Source organism: Lycorma delicatula, chromosome 4, assembly GCF_047948215.1.
Source record: "Lycorma delicatula isolate Av1 chromosome 4, ASM4794821v1, whole genome shotgun sequence".
NCBI lineage: Eukaryota > Metazoa > Arthropoda > Insecta > Hemiptera > Fulgoridae > Lycorma > Lycorma delicatula.
Genome location: NC_134458.1, coordinates 204,920,528 through 204,933,235, shown reverse-complemented (window position 1 = coordinate 204,933,235; position 12,708 = coordinate 204,920,528). Strand labels below are relative to the sequence as shown.

General features: G+C 28.8%; 1 protein-coding gene across 2 annotated transcripts in view; it reads left to right on the top strand.

Moving 5' to 3' along the window:
• Window positions 1–468: 468 nt before the first annotated feature.
• The window catches only part of Culd (CUB and LDLa domain), a 45,529-nt gene continuing 33,289 nt past the window's right edge, over window positions 469–12,708 (top strand). Inside the window, exons 1-3 of one of the 2 annotated variants that reach the window (XM_075365068.1) lie at window positions 469–674; window positions 6,865–7,040; window positions 7,215–7,524. In XM_075365068.1, coding sequence (XP_075221183.1) covers window positions 656–674; window positions 6,865–7,040; window positions 7,215–7,524 — 505 coding nt within the window. In that variant the 5' untranslated portion in view covers window positions 469–655. Of the gene's footprint in view, window positions 675–6,861; window positions 7,041–7,214; window positions 7,525–12,708 lie in introns of both variants that reach the window. The other variant, XM_075365067.1, reaches the window with a different exon arrangement.

Below are 12,708 nucleotides of genomic sequence, written 5' to 3'. Positions count from 1 at the left end.
TTGTTCTACCAATTAATCTCAGTGATGAAAAAATACATTAGGTTAATATTTTTTCTTTAATTTCAGAATTAAGTTTTAACGGTTTTTATAATCTTCATTTAGCTACATAATTTTTAATCCTGCATGGATATTTTGCACTTTTAAAACAGAATAAAAGGAGGTTTATCTAATAAATAACAAACTAGATTTAAATAAATATCTAAAATTTATGAGTTTACTTTTCGATTTTATTTAAGCTATATAAAAATTATACTTATTAATCTAGGATAAGTGAATCAATATAATTTATTGATTTATGATTATATTCTTATGAACATTAAATGGAATTAAACAAAAAATGCCACCTACTAATAAAGTGAAAGAAACCTAACAATATATTGTGTGATGTAAGGTAATGCAATAACTATCCACCTCCTACTGTTTTTTTCTATAATGTAAGGCTTCAAGTAGAAATTTTAGTTACAGTAGAGGTTGTGACCACAGATATGTTTTCTTACAAACTAAAAAAAAATTATGTAGAACTAGCTGTGATTTTTGTAATATAATATTAATCTTTTTTTTTTGTTTTATATTCCTTTAATTCTACTTTTAAAAAAAGTTATCTATTATTTATATTAATTAATAGTAAAGTAATGATTAATTAATCTAAGAAGTCATGAAAATATTCTGTTTTGGTAAGCATTTATTTGTGTTCTGTATGTTATAACATTTTTATTTTGTAATTTTAAGATAAATTAGTATTTAATAAATGGAAAATCCCATGGTGTTCACATACCTTTTTTTTAATTAAGATCTAAAAGGTTTTTCGAATTTCATTTTACACTCTTGCTATACTTTACTTTCCCAGTAAATGTAGCAGGAATGGCTGTATTAAAGGGGAAGTATGATGATCACATTAAAAATGGGGATTTTACAATCTTTATGTTTTAAGAGTCCAACTAGTTCATCTCAACCAGCATTTCTCAACCTGGGGATTGCGTGATATGAAAGGGGGGGTCACAAAATTAGCTTACAACTTTACACATAAACAATAATGAAATCATTTTATGAGAAAAAAATAAACATTTTACTTACATTTATAATACACATGTAAAAAAATATGAAAAACCCTTTTCATAGAGGTAAGACGTGGTGATAGGATTAATATTTCCAATGCTTCTGTGATTAAATTTCCATATTCACTTCAACAAGCAAGCCAAAACCTATCTAAATCTTCAGATGTGAATTGTAATGTTTTATTGTCAAGTCATTTCGATAAGCTAATTGTAAATCTCAACTGGTAACTTAGCATCTGCAACAACATTTTCACTAAATGAATTCAGTACCTATCTCTTAGAGAAATCAGTTTTTACCTTCTGGGAAATACTACGCCAACTGAATTTTTAGCTCATGCAAATCCATCTTCATGCTATACAAAGTGGTGAATGATAGTGTCTTCTTCGTCCAAATTTTTCTCAATATAATCGGAAGAGAGTGGAAACATCAAAGTTTTTGCTTTAAGGGTGAGTAATCCAGATACCAATCTTCTTGATGAAAGCGTGAACTTTGTCTTTCTGTCATTAACAAAATGTTTTTCTCATGTCCTCGTAAATTCACATTCAAGTCATTTAAATGCAAAAATACATCAGCAAAGTAAGCCAACAGCAACATTTATTCATTCTGAAAAAACCATTGAGAATGGTGTTTGTTTATCCTGGAAAAATATTGATTAATTTTGCAATTCCAATAACCAGGTTAACATTTTCCGTCATGATAACCATATGACTTCTGTATGGAAAAAGAAGTTTTTTCTTTTCACCCATTTCATCGCATAGTTTAGCAAACAGCCCCTATTCTATAATGGTTGACTTAATAAATTAACCATTTTTACAGCTTTACAAAGAATTTATTTCAGATTTTCTGGCATATTTTTTGGGGCAAGAGCATGTCTTTGAAGGAAGCAGTGCATCCATTCCTCCCTTGATATAAGACAATCTTTTAATTTTTTTCAGAATTCCACTATTCTTTCCTGTTATCATTTTTGCACCATCGCTATATACTACAATACATTTTGTCCAATCTGTGTTACAGTTTTTAGTAGGTTCATAAAACACTTAAAAAACTATTGTCCTGTTGCGTTACCAGGTATTTATTTGCAAAACAACATATTTTCTTTTATTGATCTGTCCCTATCACATTCTTATCTCACAAAACATAAGAACTGAGAAATGTTTGCCACATCTGTTGATACATCAAATTGAATATTAAAAAATTCACTTGCTGAATTAGACATCTTAGGTACTCTTAATGGTATGAGGTAAGATGCTTCAAGTGTATTTTTATCAGTTTGGCTTGATTTACAAATAGAAACTTGTTGATTTCTCAAAGTATATAATTTTCTTTCAAAAAAATTTGAATGATCTGGATGTTTAGTTTCAAAGTGTTGAATTAATTTTGATATGGCTTCATGCTTTCATCAGAGAGGACTTGAAATCAAACAATGCACTGTAGCTTTCCATTCAACAAGGTAAAACCATAATTTAAATAACTATCATTGTACAATCTTGTCTTTTTACCTGTATATTCACTGGATGTAGATGGCTCACTTCGTTTTTTCACAAATTTATCTATTTGCATAAAAATCTTAATTGAAAAAATAACAAGTTACATGTTTGACCGCACACTAAAATACTAAAACCTCAATTATTATTATTTTCAATGAAACTACACTTTTAAAAAACTTAAAGGCACCAGATGCACACTTCACATTCAAAACTAAATTGACATTCTGTAATCCGTTATGCCTCTTTCATACTGCTGATAGCATGATGTGTTCAAACACATGCATATTTTAAAGTAACATATTATATGTATTACTTTGATACTAACACAGTGAATATTATGTAAGCAGACTAAATTAAAAGGAGCACATACACATGTTGTAGCTTGTAAATTGCTCATTTTTGTATCTGTCTTAATCAACGCAGCTGAGTAATTTTAACTAGGTTTCATTGGGTTGGTGAGGTCATGAGATATTCATTTTTTTTTTTTTACTTTCTGGGGATTGTAGAGCTAAAGAGGTTGAGAATTACTGATCTAGAACAAAAAGACATTGTATACGAGTCATACTGCTTTGACTCTGATCAACGCAGTTGATCAGAAAATCAGTTTCAAATTTGAAACTGATTTTATTCAAATTTGGGTTAAATATCTTTATATATGGGGCATTGATCAAATTAATTCTTTTTAAAAATTATTTAAGGGGATGGGGTGATATCACTAAAAAAACCTATTTTGATTTTATTCAGTCATTTTAGAGAAAGCTGTATTAAAACAGATTTGTTACCTACAATGCATGTACAAATAATTCAAAAAAGGAATTTTCAAAAAATCAACTCCCACCTCTTGAAATTGAAATATATGTATTGTGTTCTTTTGGTGTATTCCCATCAGTTTAAATATGTTTCAAAATCTTTTGAAAGTTTAAACATTATGTATGGAAAATTTCAAGAAATGTCTACAATTGTTTTAAATTTTGGACCCTGGACCTAAAATGCAGAGATTATTTTCAAAAATCTTTCTCTTATTTTAGCCTTTATTAAAGGGAGTTAGATTTACAGAAAACTTTACTTAGGCAAATTTGTTAAGCTTAACCTATATATGAATACATTTTAGAAAAATCTTTCTTAAAATTTATTAATTTCTAAAAAAAATATACATTTTGTTTTTTGGCTCTGTCTTTTATTTTTCATTATTAATAACCAGAAAAGTCATGCAATACTTTGCCACCTTTTTTATTTCTATTTGCTTGTGTATGTAAGAGAAAAACTAAAAGTACTTCTATAATAAAAATGTTATTAATTGTTTACATCATAATATTAACCGGTTCTTACAAATATAACTGGTGTAATTGAGAATATGTAAAATACATAATATCTGTTGTGTCATCAGGCAAACATTCATATCAAAACTATTTAGAATAAAAATGATTAGTTAAACAATATTTAGATATCATTGTTTTGTTAAGGTTCTTAATCATACCAGTTACATGGAACCTGACATGAGTCATAAGTTACTCCTAAAAATGATATAGTCATCATCAAGAACAATAAATACCATGCCAGATTTATTAGGGAAAATGAGTGAGCTGTTTTCTTGTTATATATAAGTTATAGTATTTGGCCCTACAAGTCTGCAATTACACCTTACTTTATTCTACAGTGCAGTTGGCTTCATAGTGACTATCATCACCCACAAAAAAATAACAATGTATAGTACTGTTTGTACTTCAAATGCATCAAAACCTTAAGAATGACAAATAGATATTATAAAGCAACATTAATGCACCCCTTTCTGTTGTGAAACAATGCAATATATGTACTGCTTCAAAAAAAAATTACTTTAGAAGTATAGTTATTTGTTTTATTCATTTATTTTTTAGCTTCCGTTTTAACATTTTTAATTGTACTTTCAAGAATTATTAAAAATGTTATAAAATAACAAAAATATAATAACAAGTATATTTGCTAGTTTGTTGTTAAAAATTAATACTGTTTAAATTTCATTGCAAACTGTTATAAATAATATCAAAAGATTATTACTTTTTTCCCCCATAAAACAGACATGAAAAACTTCATTCCTTTTAAAATAATGGTTATTAAAATCAGTATGATAAAACATCACGTTTTAAAAAATATTAGCATTTTAATTACAGTAGACCCTCCTCAATAACTGAGGGAAATCAACATTCAAATTAATAAAAATCTTATTTATAAAATATTTTTTGTAAATAAATTTTAGGAAGCTAATTGGTATGATAATTATTATTAATAAAATTATTTTTCAACTAATGTATGTAAAATATATTTTTAATAAATATAAAAGGTGAGTTAAATGTAGTTTTCATGAATTAGTATGTGGTGATGCAGAATTTATGTTTTATAAAGATAAAATAGTACTGAAGTTACAAAATCGAAACAATATAATGAAAATGATTAATTCTACTATGACTTGTCTGTACAGACAGAAAATCATGTGGTGTACAGCTTACAAAATATTATTAGAAGCAATTTAATAAATTTAGATTAGTTTGATTAATCACATGCCTCACCTGATGTTTTTATTTAAAAATCTGAAATGTATTATTAAAGATCTGATAAAGTGTTTGCAAATAGTAAAATGTGATTTTTTTCAATTGAAACAGATTAACCAAAATATCTTGATTATTACATATTGTGTATGTTTTTCATATCTTATAAAGTATATATTTCTCTATGATTTAATTTTAAAAGAATATACACAAGTGTAAAGAAAACATTTCAATGAATAATTTGATGATTGAATTAAAAAATTCTGATAAATATTAGTTAAGTTGTAATAAATTGAATTCACAAAAAAAATACATAGCTGAATCTTTGTTTAGGTGGCATGTATATTAGTATTATAATAAATTTACTAAGCATTATAATACCCTACTAGCTACTGTATATTCACTCACTGACTTACATTTTGAGTCTTGTTAATCAGAATGTAACTCATTGACAACTAGTGGTCATGAGATGTTTTGGATATAAGTTAGGATGTATAATATATGTCCCGATAGTTCAGTACTGATAATATGTGGTGCTGATATATTTAGAGTTAATTTAAATATAGATTTTAATATAATCCTTCCTTATTTTTGAATTTTTTTTTAATGTATTGCCTACGAGCTTATATTTCTTATAAATTGCCAAAAAATCATCTTATAGTAAGGGAAATTTTTTATTTAACAGATGTCTGTTTTATCTTTACAAATAAGTTAAATAAGAGTTTTATTATCATACAGAAAAAAAATAAAGAACAAAATAAAAAAAAGTAAAATATTGAGTACAGAAATAAAGTTTAAGGTTAAAATAAATATAAAATAAAAAAATTACATTACAATTTTATAGTTTTATGCACTAAATCTATGATAGTGCACAGAATTATCTGATGATTATTATTTTCATGTGATTTGGTTGAAGTTGGTAGTGTTTGAAGAGTAGTTTTTTTAAAAACATGCTAAGTGGCATTTTGATTTTGGTTGAAACTGAGAATTAATGAATGGGATGATTTCTAGGGAAAAATTAGTGAAGGGAAGTAATGAAATATGATATAAAGCAGAATTAATGGGAAGTTAATGTAAAGAAAAGAGAAAAAATATGCTAGAAGTTATTAAAATTACATTATAAAGTTAGAAAGATTAAAAAGATTGGATGAAGAGATAAAAAATTGGATAATGCTTGGGCTAGGAGAACCTTTATGAGATAACCAGAAAAAGAGTACTGTTTCAGAAGAATAAAGTGATTGTTAGAGAAAAGAAGAAGTATGTAAAAGAATTTTATAAAAAGAAGAACAAGGTTGGTAGGTCTTATTTTAAAGCATCGGGTGTTAATGGATTAATTTCTAGAATTAACTGCATAAGAAGACAAAAATTACAGAGTACATGGTACTCTGTAATTAGATATATATAAACAAATATATATATAAACAAACATTTACAAAATTTATTTATTTATACATTGAAAGTTTATTGTTTTTTTTAATAGAAAAGAAGAAATTACTTACACCCTTAAGATAGCTTGTATGCTTATTAAATCAATTTATTTTTCTCAATGTTATAATATACTATTTAGAAAACTGTAATTAGGTCTGGTAAAAATAATTAGGGAAGTATTTATAAGTTATGTATTATTCAAAAATATGTAATTAATTAACCAGTTAAGGCAATTAAAGTTATTAGATCGGAACTTTACTACCAACTAACCAGAAAGGTAGTTGGTAATTTCAATAAGTAAAGGAAATTTCTTCTAAACATTTTTAATATTCATTTATATTTTAATTGCACTTTATTTATTTCAGCAGCAAGGCTTTGGATAATACTTATAATTATCTGTATTAAAATCTGTATTGGAGGTATTACATTAAGGCAAGATGATATATGTGGCATACATAATGGAAGACGACTTTATCTTGAACTTGGCGAGAGAGGAATCTTAACTGCAAAAAATGTTACAACTACTCCAGTCAGATCTAATCATGTATGTACAATGTTTATGTGTTGTGTTATTAAAGACATTTCTTGTTTTTATAGTTATAATACATTTATTAGTATAAAATTAAGCTTAGCAATAATATGTTTAAGCTGTAAAATTACCACTTAGTAATTTGAAATATTTAGTTCATTAAATACCTGTTTTATTTTTTCATTACAGGCTCTGTCCCATGATCAATGTAATGTAGAAATAGTTACCTGTCCGTCATGTGTAATAGTTGTGAATTTTCGACATATTGCATTACCAGCCCAATGTGGTGGAGGAGGGTTAATGGATGGTACTTGTCGCTGTGATTATCTTTGGTTGTCTGAACCGCCATATGATGAAACTTCTGGAGCTCCTTTCTGTGGACTGTTTCCATCGCCTACCATCCCACCGAGTTATCGATCTCAAACAAGGACTCTTGTTTTTACATTGTTATATAGTCAACATCATAGACATGCATTTACACTAGAATATTCTGCTGAAAGTAAGTTGCATATTTGTATACTCTTATTTTTATTGGACAAAAAGTAAATTATCACAGGTGAAATAATTATCACATTCTTTTTCTCTACCTGCCTTCTTACTTCACTCTTTCTTTAACAATTACCATATTATAAATTGTCATCAGCCTCTGCTCTGGCTCCATTCATCTTCTAATAGCTAGCAGAGCAGCTGCTTCTTTTGTAAAATGGTGGCTTGTCAAGAGTTATTTCCTGTTCAAATGTTATACAAAAATTAAAATAGTAGCTTCTCTCTTTTTCTGTTTAGCCTCTGGAACCACCGTAAGGTATTACTTCAGAGGATGAATGAATATGATATGTATGAATGTAAATCTTGTACAATCTCAGGTCGACCATTACCGAGGCGTGTGGTTAATTGAAACCCAACCATCAATGAACATCGGTATCCACAATCTAGTATTCAAATCTGTATAAAAGAAACTGCCTTTATTAGGATTTGAATCTCGGAACTCTCAACTTTGAAATAAGCTGATTTGCGATGGCAAGTTCACCACTAGACCAACCTGGTGGGTTGACCAAATCAACCTGTAGAAAATGCTCTGAATATGTATAGAAAATACATCAAATTGTAATATACACTGACTTGAAACAACCATTTGAGAACTGGTCCGGACTTCCATCTCTAGCTTCTTGAAGGAAAAACCCTTGCCAATCCCTAGAATTGTGTGATGTGTATCCAGTTGGCTGAATTAGTTCAGCCAGATACCCACAAAAGGTTAAGTACCAGTTATGTAGAAACAAATAGTTATAAAAGGTTTTAACATTTTTCACATTTCTGTTTCCAAATAATTATACTCTAGATTAATTTATAGAATAGAACAGAAGGCAGAATGGATGTTTAGTTTTAGAAAAACTTTGTAAACATGTGCATAGGAACATAAGTAATAATCTTAGCCTTAGATTAATTTTAGGAGATGATTTGAAGAAGTAAAGCTATATAAATGGTATTATTAATTGCTAGAAAAGCATCTGATAGTATAGATTGGAATATAATTTTTCAAAAACGAAGGATTGAAATCGAAAGAAATAATAGTTATTTAACGATTTATAAAGTATTTAAAATAAAATAAATATGATAAGGTGTTTAGAGAAGTCATTTAAGATAATTTATGAATTTCCATGATGGAAAATGAGGTAAAGCAAGTTGCAAACAGAGAAATAAAATAAAGATGCAGCTATTCTAATTTACATAAGGAAGAAGCAATAAAAATGGTAAAAAAATTGACAATGGAGTAAAACTCTAGGGAAAAAGAATAAAAATTTTAATTTTTTTATTGGTATTTTGGTTGAAATTACCAAAAAGAACTAATAAATGGTACGAGTTAATTGCAGGAGAGAAATTATTTTCTAAGTCAACAAGCATAAAATAACGATAATGAAATGTGATGAAAGAGATTGTATACAAGTTGAAATGAAAGAACAATGACGTTTTAAATATTATGATAGAACTGACATCTTTTTATTTAGTTGATAAAAGTGCAAAGGTTAGATAAAATAAAAAAATATATTCAAAGTAGGCTTGAACAAGCCAGGAGAGCTTTTATGCCGAATGGATATGCTTGATCAAACATAGACTTAAGAATTAGAAAGAACTTAAAGATATTTTAATGGAGTTAGCATTGATGTGGAAAATGGATGAAAAAAAGGATGTGGAAATAACAAAGATCAGATTTTTGAAAAGCATTACAGAAGAATAATGAAAATCTGGTGAATTGTTTATTGTGAAATTTTAAAACAAACTGGAAAAGAGAAAGGTTTGTGGCTCAATATTGTAAAAAAAAAGTGTAAGTTCACTGGGCCATATATTAAGAAATTAGGATTAATGTTTGGTTCTAGAAGAAAGTAAAAACAGGCTAAAAATAGAAAATGGATATGAAGATTAGAACTTATGAGAATAGGTGTAAGAGGTTTGTTAAGTTAAAAGACTGCGACAGAATGAAATGGAAAGTGTCATTCAAAAAAAGTTAAATCTTTGTTTCAATACATTTAAACTTAATAGATGCAACATCAAAAAAATTTCCAAGTTTGCATTGTTAAAAGAATGGGGAGAAGGATGAGCGAGACAGATACGTGAACAAATGAGTACATATTGAAATGGAAAGAAAGAATAGTAATTAATATCTTTTAACAGTCAGCAGGGCAGCTGCTTCTTCAATAAAATGGTGGCTTGCTGGTGAGCTTGTCAGGAGTTATTATTTTCCATCCAAATGTTACACAAAATCTAAAATAGCCAAGTTGAGTGTTAGTTAAAGCTCGGTTTTCTATTCTTTCTATTCTTGACATAATAATTATTAAACTTGATGAAGTAAAAATATCAAAGACATTTTTTTTTTGTATAATTTCATTTCAAACTTTTACTTTATCTAATTGTTATAAAGTTGGCCTACATATCAGTCTCCTAACTCTTTCCATTATTCTTACTTACAAAGTTTCTTCACCTCTGTTAGATGAAGAAACTTATATTTAATAAGAAAGTTACCTATTGTAATGGCTACTATGATTCGACAGAAAATTTCAACATACCTGCACATATCACATTCCCCAGACCCCATAACCACAGTCAGTTCAAAAGTTTATATATATATTTATATATGAGGTCTGTAAATAAAGTGATGAGACTGGTTCAGAAAAACTTTTTATTTACAATCCAATTATACATGGATTCTATCACCTTTGAAATAGTTCCTTTGGGAAGTCATGCAATGCTTCAAATGGTTTTCCCACTCTTCATAGCAGTGTTGGAACTCAGAAACCAGAATATCCTTCAAATGGTCAGTTACATTTTTTTTATGTTTTCTACTGTTCCAAAATCCTTTGAGGTGGTTTTTTTATTCAGGAACAGGAAAACGTTGCAGGGACTCAAGTCAGGTGAATAAGGTAATTGAGGAACTACAGGAATGTTTTTCTTTGCTAAAACTCATTAATTGAGAGTGCAGTGTGACAAGGTACATTATCATGATGCAGCATCCAGTTATCTTTGATGGCTGTCTCACACGGGCAACTCTTTTCCACAGTCTTTCAAGAATTTCTCAGTAAACATAATGATTTACAGTCTTTCCTATAGGCAAAAACTTCTTATGGACAATGCCATTACTATCAAAGAAACAAATTAGCATGGTTTTGACTATAGATTTACTAATTTTTGCTTTTTTGGTACATGATAAGTTTGAAGTGTGCCACTCCTTGCTCTAGTGTTTTGTTATTCAATATTCAAGATTCATCACCAGTAATAACATATTTTAGAAAATCAGGATCAGTTTCAATTCAGCCTAGAAGATCGCGGTCACCTCCACCCTGTTGTTTTTCTGTTCAATAGTGAGGTTTTTTGGGACCAATTTTGCACAACTTTTTTCATGTCCAATTCATTTGTCAAAAATTTGATGGACTGTGGTATGGTTCAAATTCAGTTGTTCAATAATTAATCGCCAGTCATACCATATCAATTCTTTGATTCGCTCAACATTGTCATTACTTTTTGAAGTTAATGGTCTTCCAGAGCATGGATCGTCTGCAACTGATTCCCGGCCATCTGAAAATGCTTTAAACCACCTAAAATCTTGAGCTTGTGACAGAGCATCATTTCCATATGCCCTTTCCTATTTTGAAAAAGTTTCAGTAGCATTCTCACCAAGTTTTAACACAAAACTTGATTGCACAACATTACTCATAATTAGTATCACTCATTTATGTAATGCACAACAAAAACTCATTTCACGAAAAATTTGTTTATATCTCATGTGGCAACAATAGACTAAAAATGTTAATACCTAATATAAATCAGTGGTCATATAACCATATGTTTACTAGTAACTTTACAATGTGTTACTTACTTTACAATGTGTTTTTGGCAGCCACTTTGGCTGCCAAAAAACACTAGTCTCATTACTTTATTTACAGACCTCATGTGTATGTGTTTATGTGTGTGTGTGTGTGCATATATATATTTATATTCACTTTCTTGGGGACATGATAACTGCCGTAATTTTGTGCCAATCACTTTTAAATTGATAAACTTTTAAATCGACCCAAAATCTCAGTCGAGTTTGTTAATGGGCAAAATCAGACCATAGGGTGGAAATGAGGAGCTTTTTAAAAAAAAAAAAATCGCTATAACTTTTTTATCAAGTAAAATATCGGATTCATTTAAAGTTCCTACTATTCTTTGGATAAGGGCCTAAAACATATCTAAGTAAAGGTTTTTGATATCACCAACTATTGGCCCAGGGGGTGAAAAATGGGGTTTCAAAGACAAAAAAATTCATACCTCCCTTAATAGGCAGACTATCGATTCGGTTTAAAGTGGTCGTTATTTCTTAAACATTACCTAAAACTTTTGTCTGAAATGATTTTTGATATGACCAACCCTTATGGCAAGGGATGGCCAAAATGTTGCTGGATTTGTAAGAAGATGGGGCTTGTTATGCTAAACATGTGAAACTTTTTTCACATGCAACCATTGTTGTATTGATTAAATTTAAGTTAACTTGATTAAGTTTTTCTTAACTTTAGGTGGAAATCTATTTTATCACTGTTTTAGCACTGGTGAAATCTACCTCCACCTTCCAGCATGCCGAAAGGGATTATTTTTTCAGGTCTTTCTTTACACAGTAAAGTTTTCTTGGTTTTCTTTCAAGTCTTCCTCCTATTTAAATAAGAAAGATTTATTTTCCTACTCTTCCAATTAACATTCTCTGTAAGTGTCTAAACTATTTTAATCTGCCTTTTTATTTCTCTGCTTTATAGTTTTAGATCTTTTCTTATCATAGCATTTCTTACCCAGAAATGTTACGTCCTTCCTACCATGCTTTTTAAGGGTTTCATTTTGGACAGCAATATTTTATTGTCTTTTTTTGTTGTCACTATGATTCTAAATTTTTGTTACAATTTTATAGGTTTATACTTCAATAGGAACTTTCTTATTACATATTTAACTTCTAATCAATAAATCCTGTAGCCTACACCACAACCGCTAATTTCCCAACCGATCCTTGCATTCTCAAGATATTTTAAACCCTAGGTACCTAAACATTTTTAAAATCTCCAGTCCTTTTTTTTTTGTTTATGCTAATTGCTTTTTTCATCTTGATCATTCCTCATTCCTTACTATTGTTCTCTATACTGTTTTCATTCCATCTTTCTCTGTTTGG